The sequence below is a fragment of the Bos grunniens genome, chromosome 10 (assembly GCF_055505025.1).
Source record: "Bos grunniens cultivar Pamir isolate PY7600 chromosome 10, Bosgru_T2T1.0, whole genome shotgun sequence".
NCBI classification, from domain to species: Eukaryota; Metazoa; Chordata; class Mammalia; order Artiodactyla; family Bovidae; genus Bos; species Bos grunniens.
The window spans coordinates 10775420-10799758 of record NC_141174.1 but is presented as its reverse complement, the minus strand read 5'-3'; the positions used below and the strand labels follow the sequence as shown (position 1 = coordinate 10799758).

General features: G+C 34.8%; 1 protein-coding gene across 1 annotated transcript in view; it reads right to left on the bottom strand.

Annotated features, from left to right (window-relative positions):
- Positions 1 to 3394: 3394 nt before the first annotated feature.
- Positions 3395 to 24339, bottom strand: part of GTF2A1 (general transcription factor IIA subunit 1) — a 37303-nt gene continuing 16358 nt past the window's right edge. The window contains exons 5-9 of the mRNA XM_086319357.1: positions 21978 to 22053; positions 20407 to 20540; positions 17774 to 18094; positions 14657 to 14746; positions 3395 to 7629 (exon numbers count right to left, since the gene is read on the bottom strand). Coding sequence (XP_086175483.1) covers positions 7522 to 7629; positions 14657 to 14746; positions 17774 to 18094; positions 20407 to 20540; positions 21978 to 22053 — 729 coding nt within the window. The 3' untranslated portion in view covers positions 3395 to 7521. The remainder of the gene's footprint in view (positions 7630 to 14656; positions 14747 to 17773; positions 18095 to 20406; positions 20541 to 21977; positions 22054 to 24339) is intronic.

The following is a 24339-nucleotide window of genomic DNA, read 5'->3' as shown; positions in this document are numbered from 1 at the left end:
TCTTAGTAAGTTAGAACAAATCTGGAATGAGGAAGGAGGACCAATCAAGAGATGTCACTGTTAAAACAAAGCATGGTAGAAGCAACAGGAATGTTCTTGATAATTAGAATCTAAAGATCTGAAGGGAGAGTGTTGCAGGACTAGAGAAAAATCAGCTGCAAATGCCTCACTTAGGAACTGTACTTGTATGCTCATGTGACCAGGTGAGTCCCCCTGTGGAGTTGCACCTGTGCATGAATGTGGGGTAAGAAATGGGCTTTAGTGAGACAAATCTGCAAGTCAGGGTCAGCAAGAAAAGAACAGGAAGGAGCCCACATCCTGAGAGGCAGACCAGGGACTCTGACAGACACAGCTGAGATCCGATTAAGGAAAGCTTGCCCCTTCCCTTTGTAGGAAGGTAAAGTGTAACTTTTGTCAGACCGGTTGATGCCGGTTGGGTTTAGGGGTGACTTACAGTTGGTACCTGTGAAAAGAGAAAAAGGAAGGGAATAAGGAACAACTTGTGGATTTTGTTTTGAGCAAAACTTAGTAGGCAGCAGAGCTATTTCCTAGTATTTGTTAAGACTAGGTTAGATGATATTGAGCTTCAAATCCCAGTGATGGCTGGGGAAAAAAAACAACAACAACAAAAAACAAGAATAGCCATCAAATCCAATATGTGCTGAGGAAAAGGAAGAGGGCTAGAGACACTTTTCAGGAGTCCCAAAAGACACCTAGTAATGATCAGACTGATTTAAAACAGTTGACAGCAAGGTTACCTGTGTAAGTCTTTAAAGCTACAATGATCAAGGCCATTTCTGGTAACCCATTTTCCAATTGATAATTTGTTGGTTCACTGTAAAGAGAGTGAAAACTTGATTATTTGGTAACTTGCACTTCTCTGAGGGATAATTTATAATTTTGGCTAACAAGAGAAAACTAGTATATAGGCAGGCACATGTGCTATTTTTAAGGACCTGTTTTTGCAGATTTAGTTATTCCAATTGTTTTTATTGCTTTAAAAAAGTGATTGGGAAAACAGTAGTCACTAATTCACATTGTGTATTTGGGAGTGGGGAAATAGAAATCGGAATGAATTCTGTTTCTGTCATGTTGTGTTTGAGAAAGTAGGCTATTTCAAGAAGTGCTCAGGAGGTAACTGGTATCGTATCAACACAACAACCTTCAGAAAGCTGAAGTTCAAAGCTAAGATCCAGGCCATTCTTGGTTCAAGGACACAAAATTCATTTCCAATGTGAGGAGCACAACTATAAGTTTCTAGAACTATTTCCACTAACAAGTTCAATGCTCTCAATAATTGCTAATATTAAGTTCTCAGATCTCTCACTTCTTTAATTTTTTTATTTTTTAATTTAAAATTCCTTTTTTTTTTTAAATTTTATTTTTAAACTTTACAACATTGTATTGGTTTTGCCAAATGTCAAAATGAATCCGCCACAGGTATACATGTGTTCCCCATCCTGAACCCTCCTCCCTCCTCCCTCCCCATACCATCCCTCTGGGTTGTCCCAGTACACCATATCTCTCACTTTAATCTGCTTAAGTCTCATTATAGATGGTAGACCTCTTTCTATTAAATAGGAAGATAAGGAGAACTCACATAAGTAACCCGGCCAGTTTAAGATCTTTTCTGTGACCATCATGCCTTACAAAGACATATGGGTACATACAGGTGTCAAGGGTACATACACGTGTCAAGGACTGTAATAAATGCAACGTATGTATCATGTCATTTGTCATTATGTCACAACAAACCTATGAGGTAGTCTAGTTTGGTAATATGCCCAAAGTCACTGCTGTCAATCCAATCCACACTAGGATTAGAACCCAGACAATCCAACTTCACTGCTTTTAAAGACAGCAACTACCTTATTCATCTGTGGCTTATCCAATAACACTGATCACAATTCCATGCCTATGGAAGATCACAGAGTTGAATGAGTATGTTAATACATGCTCTGTGCTTGATTCCCTTTCAGCCTCAGAAAACATACATTTCAGACAGAAACAGAAGTAACCAGTTACTTACACAGCATCTTCCTCTTTGGCTGGAAGTAGGAGCAATGACACAAAGGCTATTTGCCTCCATAAACAGGATTGCCAACAAGCACTGGGAGAGAGGTTCATGTCAGAGTGATGTAATCATTCTTTCAATGTCTTTCAGTAACAGTGTTTCATTATTTTCTCCACAAATGAAATGAGCAGAACCCAGTGCTATTTAGGAAAATTACATAATTTTTAAAATGTTATAACATTACTACAGTTTTAGCTTTGGGAAAAATCCAATCTATTTTAGACATATAATTCAAGAAGGGAAAGCAAAGCTTACAGACTTCCCAGTGTGTTTCATTCTTCTTCTCCATACCCCATCATTCACTTTTCTCCTCTTAGGCCCTTTCTGCTACAGACAGACGCACGGCTCCATTAACTCAAACCTCCCAGGCTTAATTTGTTTTGGTGTATCCAAATCTTTTACTGCCTCTCAATTCAGACCATATTCTCTTTTGCTATTCTTGACCATTTAAAAGTATTTTTCAGCTCCACGGATATTATGAAGTTAATAACTGGGATATCTGAGCGCCTACTATGGTACAAAATGCACCACTTTAGGATCTTTATGTATATTATCTCACTTAATTCTCAAAACCATACTGCTGTAATTTTATGTATGGAGAAACTGAGGCCAAAAAGGTTAAGGTCATCAATGTAGGAGCCTGAATTAAACTGCAAAAATACAAGATTTGCTGCAACAAAGAAAGCATCTTTATTATGATTGTTTTAATGGTTAAACTTTGCAAGTTTCCTAGATAAAATAGTAACAGGATAAAAAAAATTACAAAAAAGCAAGCTTCTTAATGATTCATTTGAAATAACTATAAATAAAAATACTTGCTAATTATTTAATACTTTCTAAAATAACACAAAATATATTCAATATGTAGTACAGGCCTTAATGATCTGATTCTTTTATGCAACTATTTACAAACTCTAAAGTAAAATAAAAATATATAGCTAAACAGTGAAATTAAAAAACAAGGTTGTTCTCAAATAATTTTATCCTAAGTAATCTATTCTTTGGAGTAGAAATACTCACTTAATACAATATGTTATTTATATCAATTTTTAGTTACACTTTGTTGGTGTGGCTTTAGCCCAATTTAAATTCCTGTGTGCCTAGAAATTACAACTATTCCTTTTAAAAAGTACTAAGAATTTATAACAGTTTAATATTCAGACTGACATCCCACCCCAATTAAAGGTATAGAATTTAATGATACCTCTTTTTGATAATGGAACTTATTAACAATGTGAAGCATTTTCCTTTCTCAACTCTATAGTTTTATTCAGTTATCTATATAACAATTTTATAAACTAGTAAGCAAAGCAAGCAGCATTACTTCTTTTAAATAACATCTTTAATTAAAGTTTTTGCAAAGGTAAAATATTAAACTTAAAATAGGTCTTAGTACATCAAAATACTAAGTTCTCTAATTGTATTCCAAGATGGTCTTTAAAACATAATATCCCGTATATCACAGAAGAGCAACCTTGATCTGCAATTGTACAGAATGAATTTTACAAACATAATAAATATATTTACGCCCTTACACATAACAGTATGTACAACAGCAGTTGACAATAGTAGCTCAGAACAGCAAAAAGAATTAGCTCCTCCCCCCAAATTGTAGCCCTGAAGCATACCGGATGATTTAAGGAAACTTAACTTGAAATAGTAGTTAATAACTCAGTGTAGTTCTTCTCCTAAAAGAAAAAACAATTTTTCTTGTTCCTCAAAATAAAAATATCAAGTTCTGTGTGTTCTTCCTTAAACCATAAAAAATGACAAAAAATAGACTAAGGCAGACTTAAAAAGGGAATACAAACTTCAGAATAATTTCCATAGCATAATAGATTAAAATGCAAAACTATTTAACATAAACCCATGAGGAAATATATAAAGCAACTATTTTTCAACCAATGAATTAAAAACCTGAAACAGCCGATTCAGACGGATAGGTGGGAGATAGATAGATGTATGAAATAAAATGAAAATGTACAAAGGTGGATCAATAAAATATTACATTGCACAAAAGCTCAAAAAAGTTCAAGATGAAATAATCTGAAAATACAGGAATTTCTTAAGAGGAAGAAAAAGCTAAGATATAAAGGGAGCTCCCAAGAAAATTATGTCTGATTTCTTATACAAGGTTTATTTATTTCTGAAAAGAATGGTGACATTATTGCTATAAGATAATCAAAAATTACTCTTAGAAGGAGATAACACTTTTCATTCCTCCATAAAAGCCAGAAAAAAAGCAAACCAAATCCTTGATTTTCATATAGCAAAAGAAAATCTTTATACAAAAGCTATTATACTTTTATTTTTATGTTCTTGCAGTCTAAACCAGAGTCTATTAGACTATGCTCTTCAAGAACACATTTTAATCGCTATACACACTGCTCAAATCTTGATGCATGCCAAAAAGAACATCATCAAGGTGGCTTTGATTTTAAGAGAGGCAACAATATAAATGTGGTGCTATGATGGCATTTAATAGAAAGAAATGTGAACATTTAAAAAAATATAAAAGCCCAATATAAAGATCCCCCTCATATAACAGACATTTTAGTCCAGAAACTAATTGCACATTAGAGTTGTTTTAGCCAAATGTGGCACTCCACAGAATTTAAATGTGCTCTCAGCCATTCAAATGGTCTGATTATCCAAATGACCACCAAAAAAAAAAAAAGAGTACATACACTGAAAGGCACACATTTTCACACTTAAACCTAGTACTTTTGTGTAAATTTTCCTTAGCACTGTTGATTGTTTTTTAATAAAAGGTGCCATCATCATGTGCAAATCTAAACAAATCCTTTTCTGAAACCTTCACTTATTTCATAATACCAAGTCTGAACTATTTTCCTTCTTTGAATAAACGTTATCTTTACTTCAAAATTTTGAAAGTGGGAATCCTTGCATTTTCAAAGGAATGACATTTTTAATGGAACCTAATGAAATGATGTTAAATAAAATGTTAAAAGCATGATTAACAATTCAAGTACAATAAAAGATAAGCAAGTGGCATTCTTACAGCAAGCCACTATAATAAAACTAAAACATGCTATTTGACTGTAAAGGAACACAATGCAGTGATATATAAGAGCACAATTTGGTATGCAGTGTTGTTTGGACCAGTTTTCAGAATTTTCACAGGTAAAAGAAAAGCGCTTGCCAAGTATGTTATAATTGATATGCAATATACACAGGTGCAAATATAAATGGTTATTTTCTGCTTCAAAACAACCCTACTAAGTCACACTGAAAGCAGTGGTTGTTCATATTTCACTGTTCTAAAAACAGGCTAGTATACAATTCTATTATGAATACAATGTTTTTGTCTACATAGAGAGTCCAAAATATAAGCTGAGTATCATATAGTAATCCAAGGTTCAGTAGCGTAAGAACTACTAGATAGCCAAAGGGTTTCAATCAACACTGCAGCAATGCTAAACTTTTATAGGTAGTTCAGGTCACTGACTTCTTCACCAGGTAAATATAAACCTACTAGCAACTATACTGAAGGACAAACGAACAACAGGACTTCTGTGATTTTACTCCCTTCCTCTCTCCTCCCAGGCTCAAAAAAAACAAAGCAAAACAAAAAACCTGCGTGTGCTTTGAGCATAGTGGGGTAAACAAATAAACCTCCAAAAAACTAATATAGTAAAAATTAAAACCGTATCACCAGATATGGCATCGAAATAAATCTAACTACTAGCATGCTAGAAACCACCATTTATATCAAAGTTCAGAACATAAGTTAAAGGGACCAAGGTGGTATTTTGGGAGGGAAGTAGGCAAAAGAAAAAAAAAAAAAATTAGCCTTTTCAAGAAGTTTAAAGATTTGTGCTAAAAAAAAAAAAAAAAAAAAAACAATATAAAACAGCTCACAGTTTTTCTCTGCAACGTACTTTAAAGTGTTTCTCTGTTACTTCTGGAAACACAAAGGCAAATAAAAGGAAGACAAAAGTGGAAGACTTAAAAAAAAATCAATATACAAGTTAAACACATGTGAATTTTGTCAAAATAAACCATGAAAAGAATTAGGTGTTAAGAACAAAGGTGAGGACACGTGTTCCTGCAATTCTCCCAAGCAACTCGTTCACACTGAACATAGAGCACTGCCACATCGTTCTTTAGAGCCCCTTACAGAATACAGAGCTATGCATTCTTCATATACATATTACATTTCTACTGTTTTTAATATACAAGTCAAATTTCTATGCTGTCTTCCCGATGTGCAAACTGGAGCCCATGTCTGTATTATCAGCGGCCTGGAAGGGCCAGTGCAAGAGAGGTAAGTATGTACTTAGTGGCCCACCCTCCTCTAACCCCAAAAATTTCTTCCTCAAATTACAAAGTTGCATTTTAAAAAATGTGTTCAATTAGAATAAGAGTTTTAAAATTCTTTACTAGTAAACACAAGAAACTTTTAAAATTACTAAACTGTTTGATAAAAATCCAGGTCCTCACCACCTGCCCAATGCATCAATCAATGCACAGAATGTTATCTAAATGTTTGTTTAGCTTAAAGACTAAACATATATATAAGCATACACTTCAGCCCAACAGGAAAATTATCTATTCATATGTATATAATTCCAGCTAGATGGTACCTGTGTGCAACAAAACTGCATTCCTGAGGAGCCACTTGGGGTTTCTTTTTAAGGTGTGGGACTAAAAGAAACAAATACAATTCTGTTAGGAAACTGAAGTTGTCATTTTAATTCTGCTCAACTCAGACAAGACCCAAGTCTTTATAATGAGTCTGAAAACCTAATTAAAATAAACATCCACTCCTAGGTAAATTTTGTCTCCAAACTGTAATTACTGATTATACACTTCCTTTAACTTGTAAATAGATGTTTCATCAAGCAGGGAAGGAAGAGGTATATATTACTGAGGGAGAACAGCAAGTAAAAATATTTAAGACCTATAAGAGTTCTAAACTGTTTCCTTATACAAGTGAATTAAAATTCAACACCATAATTCTTACCCTTTTGTAAAAAGCTCAACACGCAATTTTTACCAAATATAACCACGTACAATAAGCAGTTTCAGTTCAATCTATCAAAAGGGAAGTTTCTTCAGTTCATTCCAACAAGTATCTTCTGGCTGAACTCAAGTTGGAGGAAGGAATATAAACAAAGCTTTACATGCTAATCACCAGTGGCAGGTACCTGTATTTAAAATCGACAACTCTGGTTTTCTTACACAAATCCCCACCCTCCCCACCCCAACAACCCCAGGTGCTACAGTTCCATGGCTTGCCAGTTAGAAGTAGTGTCTGTGTTGTCAAGGTCTCTTTGTTCCAGTAGCTCTGCTTCTACTGCACTTTTCTGACATGCAGAAGTTAAGTTTTGGTTGGTATATGTCCCAAGTTTCAAACTGTCCACTTTAAATTTTTTTTTAAGTTTCTTTTGTTTTATTTATAAAAGAAAATGAACCAACTCTTTTCACCATTCTGCATCTCCAATGGCTTTGGAAAATATATAATCTCTTCCATTAAGATTCATAATGCCATCCTTGAGATGAAATTTCCATTTGTTTTTACTTCTGTGTATCTAAATAAATAAGTAAAAAATGCATGAAATAAAATAAAAAGAGGAAACAAACAACAACAAAACCCATTCACACACCAAACATGTATATTATTGCAATTGCAAACTGTTTTCTTTTTTGAGATATAATTGACAAGTAACATAGCAGTTTCAGATGTACAAAGTAATGACTAGATCTCTGTGTATACTGCAAAATGATCTCCACAGTTAAGCCTGTTAACATCCATCACCATGCATAGTTACAAATTTTTTTCCTGTGATGAGAACATTTAAGCTCTTTGTTAACTTTCAAATACACAGTGTCATCAACTGTAGTCATCATGCTGTGCATTGTATCCGTGAATACTTATAACTTGAAGTTTGTGTCTTTGACCACCTTCGCTCATTTCACCTAACCTCCAAACCCTGTCTCTGGCCATCTGTTCTCTGTATCTATAAATTCAGGGTTTTTTGTTTAGATTTTCTTTATGCTGCAGTTGTTAATGGGATTGTTTTCTTATTTTCTCTTTCTGATAGTTCATTATTAGTGCATAGAAACCCAACAGATTTCTGTATCCTGCAACTGTACTGAACTCATTTATAGTTCTGACAGTTTGTTGGTGGAGTCTTTAGCATTTTTTTTGTAGTATCAAGTTACCTGCGAATAATGAGTCTTACTCCTTCCTTTCTTCATTTGTGTTTTATTTCCTTTTCTTGCCTAACTGCTCTGACTAGGACTTTCCATCCAGTGCTGAATAAAAATGGTGAGAGTGAACATGCCTGTCTCTTTTCTAATCTTAAAAGAAAAGCTCTGTGCTTTTCAGAGTATGTTACCTGTGGGTCTGTCATATATGACCTTTATTCAGTTGAGGTACATTACCTCCACAACAATTTTGTTGAGACTTTTTATGTTACATTTTGTCAAATGCTTTTTCAGCACCTACTGAGACCATCCCATGATTTTTGTCCTTCATGTTGTCAACATGGTATATCACACTGATTTGAAGATGGTGAGCCTTCCTTGAATCCCTGGAATAAATACCACTTGATCATGGTATATGATCTTTTTAAATAAATTGCTGAATTTAGTTTTCTAATATTTTGTTGAGCACTTCTGCATCTATACTCATCAGGATGATACCAGCTTATAATTTTCTTTTCTTATGGCACCCTGGTCTAGTTTTGGTATCAAGGTAACTAACGCTGGTCTTGTAAAATGAGTTTAAAAATGTTTTGTCTTCTTCTGTTTTTTCGAACCATTTGAGAAGGATTGGTATTAATTTTTCTTAAATGTTTGGTAGAATTTACCAGTGAAACCATCTGGTCCTAGACTTTTGTTTATTGGGAAGTTTTTCATTATTGATTCAATCTCCTTACTAGTAATCAGTATGTTCAGATTTTTAATTTCTTCATGATTCAGTCTTATAAGGTTTTATGTTTCTAGGAATTTATCTACTTCTATATGGACCAATTTGTTAAAGTATAATTATTCACAGTAGTCTCATATGATCCTTTGTATTTCTATTATCAGTTGTTAACTCTTTCATTTGATTTGAATCCTCTCTTTTCTCTTTTTGAGTCTCACTAAGGTTTGTCAAATTTGTTTATCTCTACAAATAATCAGCTTTTAGTTTCATTGATCTTTTTTTCTATTATCTTTTTAGTCTCCATTTAGTCCCTCTGATCTTTGTTATTTCCAGCCTTCCATTAACTTTGGGCTTCTTCCTGTTCCTTTAGGTGTAAAGTTAGATTGTTTGAGATTTTTCCTTGTTTCTTGATGTAGGCATTTCTATGTACTTCCTTCCTAGAGCTGCTTTTGCTGTATTCTACATGTTTAGTATGGTGTATTTCCATTTTCATTTGTCTCAAAGTATTTTCAAGTTCAGTAGCATATTGTTTAATCTCCATCTGATTTCTATTTTCATACAACTGTGGTCAAATTGCATTTTAATAGTTTGATACAATCTCTCTCTCAAAAAAACCAATTAGCTAGGTGAATTTTTCAAAAGTCTATAATTAATATTTATTTTATAGCTCTTAGTATTTGGGTTCATTAAAGTAGTTAATAATGTTTCTCTGCAAATTATTTTAATCTCTACCAGGTCTGCATATACGTGTCATTTCCTATACAATTCTTTAGAGGCAAATATTTAAAACAGGAATACCCTTTGTTCTCCCTGATGCTTCTAGAACACTTTTTATGTTTTGCCTTTTCTCTGTAACTCCTTTTAAGTCTATACGATTTAATTAACCAGAGGCTTTTCTTCATTCTCCCTATCTACTGACCACCAGGACATTTTTTCCTCATTATTGGTATCATGCTTACAACTACTCTCTTCTTCCTCACATACACTAACAACTTACATATTGCTGACTTTTTAAATACTGTGGCCCCCCAGTATAAGAATTCATACTAATATTAGTATTTCTCTAATTATTATTTTATCTCTAATTCTACTTTACTTGTCTTCAGGACACCTGGCAACTGTTTTCTAAAAGGCCACCAATAAGTTTCTAGTTACTGCATCAATAGCCTCTTGTCATACGACATATTAAAATACTTTTTAACTGATTTCCAGGTCTTCACTCTCTCCCTTACCTTCAATCATAAGCATCACTCCCATTTCAGGCTTTCATTTTAAAAGGAGAAAATTACAGCCTGGAGAAGTTCAATGAGATGATCAATGACATATCACAATTAAGTGACAAAAGATGATTCCTTTGCCCCAGTCCAAGACGCTTTCTATTTATCAGGCTGTTTTCCATAATAATGCAGAAATTCTCACTATGTACAGGCATTTTCTTATCCCACTGCTAAAACTCCATGGTCTAACATCCCCATGCAAACAGTCTCCATGAGTATTCTTGGCAAATCACTGTTTAGTGTCTGCTTGAGTGTGATTAAAAGTGGAAGGTGAAGAATTGCAAATTCAGTTATCCCTTCCTGGGACAGCCCCCTTGCAAGTCTTTCATACTTTACCCCTTACTAAAAGCTGCTTACCCCAAACTTCTTATTGATCCTAGTCCTGCCTTTTGGAAAGTTAATCTAAAAAACAGTGAATACTTCATATATTTGAAAACCACTCTCATGCCCTTCCTTAAGATCACTAACTTAAGCTATATATAAATTTACCATATATCTATCTTTTCTCATTTATTACAGCAAAATAGAGTATAATAAAGTGAAACAGTATTCAGAAGAGGGCCTCTTACATTAAGTGGTCTTATTTTGTTGTTGTTTAGTCACTAAGTCGTAGCTGACTCTTTTGTGACTTCCCCTAGACTGAAGCCTGTCAGGTTCCTTTGTCTATGGGATTTTCCAGGCAAGAGTACTGGAGTGGGTTGCCATTTCCTTTTCCAGGGGATCTTCCTGACCCAGGAATCAAACCCATGTCTCTTGTGTCTCTTGTACTGGCAGGTGGATTCTTTACCACTGAGCCACCAGAGAAGTCCAAGTGGTCTTATAACTCTGGTCTAATTACACTATTTAGATTATTACACTTAACACCTTAGGATGGATGATTTGAACATCTAACAGATATAAAACTAACATGTCCCAAACCAGCCACTCTCCCCTCCTAAATCTGCTCCATCTGCAGCTTTTCCCATCTCAGTTGATGGTATCTTCATTCTTTTGACTAATTCCTCATTTAAAAAAAAAAAAATCCTGGAGTCATTCTTGATTCCCTTTTTTATCTTCTTCCACATACACAAGAGTCAGGAAAGCCTGTTGACTCTTCCTTCAAAACATCCAAGATCCAGATGCTTCTCATCACTTCCAATGCTATCATCCTAGCCTTAATCACCATTTTCACTCATGTGGATTACTATGATTTCCCTCTATTAATCTCATTTCAACCTTTGTTTCTTCTATATTCTGTTCCCAACAAAGCAATTTTTTTTTAAGATTAAAATGTAAGTGATACTACTTTTGTATATTTGAAACCTTCCAAGAGCTTCTCACTCAGAGTGAGAGCCCATGTCCTCACAAAGTCCTACACCACACCGCCTGCCCTCACTGACCTGATTTAATCTCCTGCTATACTGCTCCCCCAAGCCCAGCTACACTGGCCTCCTTGCTGCTTCTCACACAAAGAAGGCAGGTATGCCATCAAATAACGACATGGCTAACTTTCATCAAGCCTTTGATCCTGTTTCCTTTCCCACTCTATAATTACCCACACTAATTATCAACTTCTAACATAGCATATTAATTACAGTTGAACCTTTAACAGTATGGGTTTGGAAATGCACAAATCAACTTATACACAGGTATTTTTCAATAATAAATACCACAGAATTAAGTGGACTGTGGTTGGATGACTATACATATACAGACGAACCACAGATACAGAAGGCTGCCTCTAAGTTACATGCAATTAGCCCCAGTGTTGTATTAAGGTAACTGTAATTTGTTTTATCTTTTTGTTATGTTTTAGCCTTTTCTCCCTCAACTAGAGTAAGCTTCCAAATGGCAGGGACTGTTTTGTTTTGTTCACTGGCTTATCTCAAGCTCCTAGAACAGTGAGTGCCCTGGAACATCACAGACACTAAGTATTTTTTGAATAAAAAGATCTCTGTCTCCTTTTCTCTTTGACTTCCTATAGAGAAAGTATTAATTATCCTAAAAATGGATATATAAATTTATTTCTAGTACGGAACAAGTAACTATAAGCTGAAAGATATGGAATTAAATAAACAAGCAATGAGTAGCCAGGAAAAAAGAATTCCACAGACAAGTAAAGGAACTGCAGTTTGCTGCAAGACAACTTGCAAAAAGCAAATACAGAAAGTATCATATGCATCAAGTAATATTCCATATACTAAGTACTGAAGTCATATTGAGTATTAAGTAGTAAATATTTTTACTTGACTAAATCACAAAATATAACTTGAAAAACAATTCATTTACTGGCCTTACATTAAGTCCTGTATAAAGGAGTATACAGGACTGAGTGCAAGGAAAAAGGCCTCTGAACTTTCCTCATGACAAAAATATTAAGTAACACTATCTACAAACAAGGCCGATGCCTCAATACCTGATGCCATCAGTCCTTACCTATCCATACTATGTGAGAACTCTGCCTCATTATTAGATTTAAAGCTCTCATCTGACTGGCAACACAATCAATTCTTTGTATGACTGCTGCTAAAACTGACTCACTGTTGAAATTTAGGCTTCAAAAATAAACTCCTAAAGTTCAAGTTGCCTCAAACTACACCCAAGCCCATTTCAGAACACCACCATTCTTACACTGTTGGCTAAAACCCTCCAATCTCCAAAACTCATTTGATAATAAAAATTAGATCTCTGTAAACTTTAAAACTGTTTACCATACAACAAACTACTTAAAAGTTACTTTTAAATTTCTTACTTTAAAACATTAAAATATTGCCTCCATGAGCAAAACAAACCAATTTTAACGTTAAAAATATTAAGTGTACAAAGGAGAATACTAGTCTCTTATAATATGAAAATACTTAGAAGCATATTCCTCAGTCAAGCTAAGGTAAAGGTCCTTTCTTATGTATCTGACATCCTGCTATCATGATACTGCATTCTGGATAATCTGGTTGCCAACAGGGTCCCTTGAGTCTTCCTGACAATAAAGATTTACTGGTATCCCCTGTTGTTTCAACTTCAATACTTTTCCTCCAAATGCATATAACAAGAAATTACTTGTATTACCATGTGCTTGGTGTAAGGTATTATGAGTGCTTAACTTAGTAGTCATAAGGTACAAAAGTGGATGCCCTGATACTCTGAATCAGTGACCTCACTAACCTAATTCTATAATTTCACTGGTACTTAACTGGCTTAATTTTACCTTTACATTAGGAAATGATAAGATTCATTTTTTAAACATTTTTCCTACAGATGTTTGCAATAAACATGGCTATTTATAATATTCATTTTATAAAAGCAACACAAATTTAAGACTTTCATCATTTGTAAAAGAGGGCATAAAGAGCACAAATTTTGCATGAGTATAGATTGATCCCTGGGTTGGCAAGATCCCCTGGAAAAAGGAAAGGCTACCCACTCCAGTATTTTGGCCTGGAGAATTTCATGGACAGTCCATGAGGTCACAAAGAGTCAGACACGACTGAGCAACTTTCACTTTCACTTCTAGTACTTGACACAATTAGGCACTTAATAAATAGACGTTTAGTGAATGAGAAGTGCTTATAAATAAAACCCAACTATATCTATCATAGTTTTCAACACTCGGAAAAGATCTCTGTTGAAATTAAACTATAAAAATGAAGCATAATTTGTGGATTATAAATTTAATGGCTATAGCCAGAAAACAATTCTGATTAAATGTTTCAATAAACAAAAAAATCTCGACAATGCCAAAACTATAACGAAAATACTTGAGAAGTAACATCCTTTTTAAGAATTAAGAAATTAAGGAGTCAATAGCTAATTTTCATAGAACCTAGTTTAAAATTTTTCTATTGCTACCAAAATTTTGTTGTTGTTCAGTCCCCACATTGTGTATGGCTCTGCGACCCCATGGACTGCATACAGCAAAGTTAAATAATTTAAAATAACTTTCAGTAAAAACGTATCTTTTGTTAGTTACCAGTCTTGTTTATTACCCTCATTCAAAAGGCTACAGAAAGGTTCAATTAAAGCCTTTTAAGTTTTGAGGTAGTTGAGGTCAGAGGGAAAATAGGGTTATCCCACTTACTTAATATTCATATTAAAAGACAACATAAACTGGCTTTACTTTGTTAATAAGTTGGGAGACACAATCTAAATGGAAAACAACATACTTTTTATGATTTCATGCATAACTTATTTTTCAACTATAGTTATACAAATTAATTTCTCACTCCATTACAATAATCTACTAAAGTATAACACTGTTTTCATTCACACAGTTTATACTCAAGTTTCTAAGAGGCACCAATCAGCTAACCAAATGCTTGAACACGGCAGACAGGATGGTTTAAGAAAGAAATTACAATAGCAAAAATGTTAGTAACCTGATGACTGGCTTCCCTGGTGGCTCAGACAGTAAAGAACTGATTAAATCCTTACCTTATCATACTGGCACACAACAACATTTTCTGTATCAAAGAGTTCCTGTCCTTCCTCATCACTCACATCATCTTCACTATTGAGAGGTTCCTAAAAATTAAAAAAGAGTTCATTTATTTATATTTCATGTATTACTAAAAAAAGGTCCTTCTAATATTCACTGAAAAGAAACACAGTGACCTTGAAGTTCTTTGAGAACCAAGGGCCAGACAGATCCACATACACTATGAACATATTGTTAATTGGCTATGTTAAGATTCTGCCAGTGTCACTGAAATTCCAGCAAGAAATTAAATATAGTAATTAAAATAGTTAAGCTATATAATTTATATGACTCAAAAGATGTTACTTTATTTCATTTTTTCAGAATAGCACAAGAAGATAACTCTTTCCAGTAACTATTTGTCTACAAGTGGACCTAGGAAAATATGAAGATTTAATGAGATAATGGTATGTGTACCACCAGAAGCAGCTGTGTAAAAAAAAGAAAACACTGGTGAAGTTGGAAAAGGAAAACAAGTATATAAAAAAGGTCGGCAGCCTAGCTAGTCTTGACATTAAAGACTAGGAATACAAATTAGTATCTCTACTGGTGGAGGCTTAAAGCATAACTAAGGCAACCACATTTTAAAGGGGGGGATCTTGATCTCACTAATGAAGAGAATCAAATGCCAAGATCTAGCTAGAACATAAAATGACCAATCAAGTTAACCTTGACCTCAGCTGTGACAGACAATAAAACATACAACTCTAATTTCTAATTAATGAAGAAAGAGAAGCTAGGGCAAAATAAAAATGGAAAGAAAAATAATCAAAACAAATACTGTATATAAACTATGAAATCTAGAAAAATGGTACAGATGAACTTACCTGCAAAGCAGAAACAGAGACACAGAGAATAAGTGTATGGATCCAAAGGGGAAGGCAGGGGTGGGACAGATTGGGATTGGCATATATACACTCTTATGTATAATACAGATAACTAATGACAACCTACTATATAGCACAGGACTCAATGATCTGTGATAACCTAAATGGGAAGGAAATCCAAAAACAGAGGTGATATGTGTATATATATAGCTGATTCACTTTGTTGTATAGGAGAAACTAACACAACATTGTAAAGCAACTATACTCCAATTTAAAGAAAAAACAGATTTTAAGTCTCTAAGCCTGTACCTACTTACACACATGTATATGTATATATTCTGTAATTCAAAATAGTTATCACCAACATAAATGTAAAAAAATTTACTGAGGTAAATTTCATCAGTTTTAACCATTCTAAGGTGTACAATTTGCACTTAGTATGTGCAATTATCACCACTATCACCGTTTCTAACCAATATTATAGAACTTAGCCAACTAGGCAAGAAAAACTGCTATTTTTTCACATTTGATTTGATTGCCTACAAAGAATACATGAAAGAGTCAAGAGGCTACCCAGTAAATACAGATGACCATGGCCGCCGGCACCCCCACCTGAAAATCCTGTTTCTTTTGATCATCCCACTGTGTACAGGGAAGGAGTAGGTAGGCATTAAGTACACTCAGGAAATCAAGAACTATATGTTTCTCTTTTCAAAGAGCTTTTTAAAATTTGCTATGGTGTTTATAACAAAAAAGAAAATTGAAAAAAAAAAGTGGTGTAGCAGAAGCCTTTTGCTGCTCATCATTAATCAAGGAAATAAAAATTAAAATCAAAATGAAAAATTTTCTGCCTACCAAACTGGCAAAAAAAATTAAGAAGCCTGACAATGTCAAGTATTGGTGAAGACAATGCATGCATCATTATATACTGAATGCCAGAAGTGTAATTAGTACAACATTGTGCCATTTTATTGTAACTTGAAGATATGCATGCCTTATGATTCAGCAATTCAATCTTTAGGTATAGCACTTGAATGTGTCCCTAGAAGACATATTCCAGAATATTTTATAACTGTACAGTTAACAAGTGGAAACAACCCTAATGCCCAATGTATCACAAAAATGGATAAACTTTTAACATTTAACAGTGAAAATACTTTTAGGTGTATGCAACAACTTAGATGAACCTCAAGAATACCATCTTGGGAAAAAAATCAACTTGCAGAAGAATACACAATTATTCCACTTCTAAACAGGCATGAAAAACTAAACAATATGCTCCTTAGGAATATAAATACTTATGGTAAAATATAAAGGCAAGGTAGTGACGAACACACAATTCATGAGCAAGGATACTCTGATGGTAGAAGGAAGAAGATGGGGATTAGGGAGGGGCACTCAGGGGACTTTATGTTTGGTAAGGGGATTTTTTTTTTTTTAATTAGATGCAGACACTGGGTTGTTTACACCATAAAACACTTTTTATTTGTTTTATCTATTCAATATTTAATAAAATAGTACTCTTTAAAAAACATTACTTAATTTAAAAGAAGAAAGAAGATAAACCAGAAGATCACATCTTAGGTTGTTGCAGGAGGCAATAACAGTGAAAACTGTGGATAAGACCAACACCATCTTGACTATAAGTACCTAAGCTGGAGCACTGAGGAAAACAAAGATATATTTATGTACTTCTAGAAATACACAACAAAAGATGAATAAGAAAAAATGGTTTGTGAAACTGCCGACAGACAATAAGAGCAGATGAGGTTATCTAAGGAACTGGTATGGAATATGGAACATTTTAACTCTGAAGTGTCTTCTCTTCCCAAATGCTGTTTTAGATTACTGAAGGAAAAGATGAACCACATCTACCTGGTTCTACCAATGTCTTACCCTTAAGCCACATCATGATGAATGTATTAAGCCAAAGAATTAGAATTACTTGCACTGTCATCACATTTCTAAGTAAAACCTAATTTGGTATACGTCTGCTTTTTGTTACCAGCTACAGAAATATTTTATAAATACATCCAGAACAATCTAAAAAACTTATTAACAGTTTAACATTATTTAAAATCTTACACTGTATAGTAATTTTTAAATTATTTAAAATCTTAGTATTTAAAATCTTACATTGTATAGTACCCTAACAGCCTCTAAAAACATAGAATTCATCAATTTGGCACCAAGTGAAGGAAGAACAACTGAGCAGGTCCTCATTTCAAGTCTTTTACTTAAACTTACCTCTTCTACTTGCCCATCTTCAGCTCCATCTTTCTCTTTGTCTTCCTCCTCATCATCATCATAGTCTTCTTCTTCATCTTCATCTTCTTCAGATGATGTATCCCCAGTTCCATCAACTTGCAACACCAGCGGAGCCTGCTGTTGAGCAGGCTGGGCCTGTGGCTGCTGCTGGCCAGTGGCAGTTATCTGCGCTTGTGCTGGTGTAGGTGCTGCCACTGTTGTAGGTATGACTTGAGTCTTGTTTCCTGTAAATAAGATTTGCTGGGGCTGGATGATGACACCTGTTTGTGGTGAAATCCCTCCAGGAAGAGGGGCCAAGACCTAAGACAAAAGAAAAACTACACATTAGGAACTACTCAGAGGATCAAATTGCTCAGATTCATCATTTGATACACAGAAACAGGCCCCAGTGGGAAAGAATCACCCTCAAATGGCCGTATCTCATATACAGGTAAAAACTACCAAAGCACAAGAGGAATGTTTATTGAGTGTACAGATCCACTCAATTTTCATTTTACCATTCAAATTTCTAAAGAAAAACAGATTTTAAAAAATTACAACTGCTACATTTATCAAGTAATTGCTATTATGTATATTTCAGATTCCAGGCCAAGAGTTATATGTTATTAATTTGCTTGAGGTATGGAGGTTTAATAACTTGCAAAGCTTGCAATCTAGTCACTAGGAGACAAAACATGAACCTAGGCTTTCTGGTTCTGCTCTTAATACTAGGCTACACTTTCACTCTATGAAGAACACTGATCTGGAAACTGAAGCCTTGGGTTCCAGTTCTAAGATCACAGATAAAGATGTAGCAGAGGCAAGTCATTTAACCTCGCTTCATTGTTTAAGGTCAATGGTTCTCAACCCTGCTACAAATTATAACAACCTGTAATTTAAAAATATTGATACCTAAGTCACTACTTCTAATATTCTGATTTAACTGATATGAGATAATATCTATTCATTTTATTTAAGGCTTCCCAGATAATTCTAATCATATAACCGAAGTTGCGAACTACCAAGTCAGATGACTTCTAAAGTTCCTTCCAGCTTCTGCATTCTAGGGTTCTGAAGTAAATCGCAGCTCAGAAAGAACATATTAATAAACATTAATTACATCTGTTATAATGGACATATTTATAATTATAGTTACTAAGTAAAAAGCAGAGAATACCCAGTTATAAATTAAAAGTACTAAATGGCAATGTCTTGTCTCTAGGTTCAAGGAAAGCAAAAATAACAAGATAGTATTTCTCTTCACAAGTTTACAGATAAAGTGCAATAGACAAAACAATAACAACTCAAAAAGACAGAAGGTGTAAGAGACATATGATATAGCATATGAGAGGACAGGAACGAGTACTAAACTCAGCTATGGGGGACAAGACCTGGTCAAGGAAGTTTCTCCTGTAGGTAATACTAGAGGTTCTAGTATTTGTGTTTTGGGAGATTAGCCAGGCTTTCTCTGTTTGCCGGGGGGACAGTGGGGAGAACTGCTAGAAGGAAGGCCAAAGGTGGCATTCTATACAGACTGGCATCAAGAGAAACCCAGAAGAACCAGCAGAGCAAAACTGGGAAAGCTGTGAACAGGTTTGATGAATGCGACTCCTCTGACCTAACCTCCCTCATCATACTATCATATAAACATGTGTTTTTGTCTCTACCTCTTTTTCACAGTACACAAGATCCTCAAGAAAATAACTATTTCTCTTTCATCTTTGTCCTCACAAAAGTGTTTAACACTTGGCACACAAGCAGATTCAAGTTATCTGTCAACGTTGATATAAATAACAGCTGAAGCAGGTAAAAACTGGAAGCATGGCAAAAAATAAACAGGAAAGATTAAAAAAAAATCAAGATCACAAAAAAAGATCTTACAACCCATGCTGAGAAATTTACATGTTTTCCAATAAGCAAAAAAGATTTACATATGTTTAGAACAATGACTATAAATAGAGCGGCAGTCAACTTAAGAGGGCATAAGACTGGAGGCAGGGAAATCAAGAGGATAACACAGTATTTTAAGTTAGAAATTATGAAAACATGAACTAAGAAAATGAAAACGGAGTATGGGAAAACAAAACTTGCTTCAAATATATTAAAGGATTGAAAACATGTTTAAACTGAAGTCTGAAAAAAAGAACTATTAAGAACTGGTAGAACTTCATGGTACCTTAGATATTAGAGGTAAGCAAAAGGGAGGAGTCCATGTACCCCTTTCCAGATAATACAAAAGCAAAATGAAACTAGACGTGTTCCTGCTTTGTTCACTCCTAAGCTCCTAAGTCTTTAGTCTCTTGCAAAGACCCTGATACGTAGCCACCCAGTAAATGTGTGTTGAATGAATGCTGAGTAACTAGCTTAGGAGGCTGGATGGAGAGTGGTGCCACATATAAAAAGGAAGGTGGGGGTGGGGGGAGAGGAGAAACCATTAGTAGTGATAACAATTCAGTCAAACATACTGAATCTAAGTTAAGCTATGAGGTGTACAGGAGAAATTCAGAATGACAGGTTGTGTAGTATTGGAGAAGAGTCTAAGAATATGTGTAGATACAGCTGTGGAAAAAGGAAAGGGAAGCACGGAGAAGACAAAAGAACCCCATGGTGGTCAGAACTTAAAAGACTTTTACCTGCTGTATAACAGGAGCTTGTACTCCACCAGGCTGCATTTGTGGTATAACCTGTTGCTGCAGAACCACTGACTGCTGAGGCTGAAAGATATACTGGGCACCATTGGCTGCTCTGACCACTTGCAGAAGCTGGCCTAAAGCAAAAAGTATGCATTCCAAGTTACCACTTCAGCAGTGACCACCTCAAAATAAAACATTTATAGTGACTGACAGCCCATAGTGAATGTCAGAAATTGTTGAGTAAGAAAATTAACAATATTATTAAGGGCTGTCATCTATACACAGTAAACTATAATCCTCACCTTCTCTAACTTCCACATATGGTGAAATACATTGCTTAAAATACTTTATTTTCCTGATAAAGCTGTTTTCCAAAAAAGTTTTAACAGGTTATAAATTGATTAAAAGCATAAATTATTTTTGATAAGTCATGTAAGACCAAATATTTCAGGGGCTGTTTATTTTCAAAGCTTTAAAGAAACAAAAGTATAATAAAGCATTAATATCTTGAACCAAAGCATTGCATTAACTTAGCTTCAACATGAAAAAAAGTAAGAGTTTGCTGAACCAATTATCAATGCCATATAACACTGCATTATTGGCTTACGCAAAATCCCTCTAAAATATTGTTTTAGATAATTCACAATCTTGAGTTAAGTAGCAAGCAATTATATTTCATTAAAATATGCAGCAAGATAAGCTCCTAAGTTTGTTCTTCAAAAATTAAGAAATTAACAAAATAACAAGAAATTGCGTAATTAATATTACAAAGAAAATACTTAAAATCCAGATAAATAAATTCTTCAAACATTATGCTCAGAAGTAAATTTTGCCAGCCTATAGAGAGATACTATTAGAATGCAATAAATTTTGCTATTTTATAGTAAAGTACTATAGGATTTAGTTTAATGCCACAAATTAGTTCAAACAAATTAAGCTTAATTTGGCAGGTTTTAAATTTAAGTAAAACTTTAATTATTTCACAGGTTAAATGCATTTAGAAAAAAAGACCAAGTGAAATAAGCATTCTAGATAATCATACTTTATTTCAAGAAATAGTATTTCATTCATAGATCAAAAGTTCAAGTGCAATTCTCATCTTCTTTACTGCATCCTCAGCAGTGTCTATGGTTTAATAAGCTATAGTCCTCAAATCATCTTATTTTAATAACGTAAGCCAAATGGCAAAAGAAATATTACTATTTTCTGTGTTTCAAGGAAGACAAAACTAAGGCTGCTGCTGCTAAGTCGCTTCTGTCGTGTCCGACTCTGTGCGACCCCATAGACAGAAGCCCACCAGGCTCCCCTGTCCCTGGGATTCTCCAGGCAAGAACACTGGAGTGGGTTGCCATTTCCTTCTCCAATGCATGAAAGTGAAAAGTCAAAGTGAAGTCGCTCAGTCATGTCTGACTCTTAGCGACCTCATGGACTGCAGCCTACCAGGCTCCTCCGTCCATGGGATTTTCCAGGCAAGAGTACTGGAGTGGGGTACCACTGCCTTCTCCGAAACTAAGGCTAGATGGTACCATATTCTGAGTTAAGTAAGTAACAGTTCAGTTATTTCTATTTACCTGAATTTGTTAATATCTGTTGAACAGGAGTCACACCAGCAGGGAGTGCCAAGGTTGCAGCTGTAGCAGCAGCACTCTGAAAAGAAAACAATCAAACTATGTATGTGCTTAACAGCACCTCAGTTTACCTCTGGCATATATTAATCGTATTTGAAGTTTCATTTAGAATATACTAAAATGAAAAGTTCTGGCAGTAAGACTACCTCCCAATTAATAAAATGGTACAAAAAAGACCAATGAGCTAAATATCTTACCTAATTATTTCAAGCAATTATGCAGAATAATGTAATTAAGAGGTTCTCCGCTCCTAGAGAACGTACGCTAAGGAACTCTAACCCACACTAATAATGCTGTACGATAAATAAAATATCCATTCCATTATTTCTTTCTTATTCTATTTGCTTACCCCCAATTCCTTATTGTCAACTAATATACTAGTGGCAAAAGTATATCTTCATTTCAGAGATCCTAATATTCTTAATTTATACCGTAAGTAACAAGTCTGTAAAGAAAATCTTTTATCAAAAGATTGCAATTCTTAGCTGGCATCTCTAAGAATTGCAATCTTCTGATAAAAGATTTTCTTTATAGAGAGCTGTTAACTATGGTATAAATTAAGAATACTAAGATTTCTGAAATGACAATACACTTATGGCATAAGGTGACAACACTGGCATTATCAAGGTTAAACATATATTACTAACAGTTTTAGTAATATAAAAAATGCCTTAAAAATCTTGAGTCACAAAAATTAATTTCTGCATTTTAAAATGGAGTTATATTTTCTGACTTTAAGCTACAAAAATATACATGGAATTACATACTCTGTTTTTAAATCCAAGATAAATTCTTGATTTACTACTTCAACAGATTTCTCCCCTTTCCTCCAAAAGAATTATACGTTTTTACTGTTTTTCCTTTTTGTTAAAAAAAAAAAAAAAAGAAAAATCCTGAGCTGTAAGTATTTCCACGTAAACACATGCATGCTGTCACTACAGTCATGTCCAACTCTTTGCAACTCTGTAACCCGCCAGGCTCCTCTGTCCATGGGGATTCTCCAGGCAAGAATATTGGGAGGGGTTGCCATGCCCTCTTCCAGGGGATCTTCCAGACCCAAAGAGCAAACCCTCGTTTAATTCTCCTGCACTAGTCGGCAGGTCCTTTACCACTAGTGAAACCTGGGAAGCCCATTTTTCCATGTATCTCACTATACTGTAACTATAAAACTACAGAAGAGTTGTTTCCCCCCCTCCTCTCCTTCAACCTTTTTTGGGGCTTCTGGTGGCTCAGCAGTAAAGAATCCGCCTGCAATGCATGAGCCACAGGAGATAGAGGTTCGATCACTGAGTTGGGAAGATCCCCTGCTGGCGGGCATGGAAATCCACCCCAGTATTTTTGCCTGGAGAATCCCACGGATAAAGGAGCCCGGTGGGCTACATACAGTCCATGAGGTCACAAAGAGTTGGACATGACCAAAGCAACTTAGCATGAAGCATGCTTCAACCTTCTTTAAGGTACCAGGCTCGTATATACAATCTAACGAACACATTTTTATAAACACTTTTATGTGAGTACTCACCACCCTCCACTCCCTCCAGGGGCCAGTGCAGGGACAATACAGGTTAGGGAATCAAGGGAGAATTCCTTTAGAATTTTCACAGCCCACAAATCTGCCTGCATTGCAGGAGACTAGAGTTTGGGAAGATCCCCTGGGGAAGGGATTCACCACCCACTCCAGTACTCTTGCCTGGAGAATCCCATGGACAGACAAAGCCTGGTGGGCTACAGTCCATGGGGTTGCAAAGAGTCAGACAGGACTGAGTGACTAACACTTTAATTTGAAAACACTTCAAGAAATAAACATTAACTGCTTTGGAGATGCTAATCTTCGAGAAGCCAACAAATCTTGGAAAATTATACTGAAGTAGTTTAATGATGTAACTATCAAGTTAGGCTCTAGAAACAGCCCTCCAAGAAAACATGCTTGTTGCCATTTGACAGCCCTAAGTAATCTTTATATCTCAAGCCTGAAATTCCCATTATATCCTCCTAATTCAGCTACAGCTTGCCAGGTTCTCTTTATAAAATGCCGCATTCTGCATTTCATTTTATTAAATAAATGAAAGATTTAAATAAATCTTGTCCTTATAAGCAAATGAAAGGTAATCTAAATTTAAGGAATATACTAAAAACCACTCAGTATTGAGAAATATTATTTAGGAATGTTAAGTGCCTGTAATTCACAACTTAAGATTAATAGATCTCACTCTACTAGCAAACTGACCTACCATTTTCCTTATAGCACACATGACACAATACCACCTGCATACCTCTGCACATTCAAGTTGCTATAAATATCTCT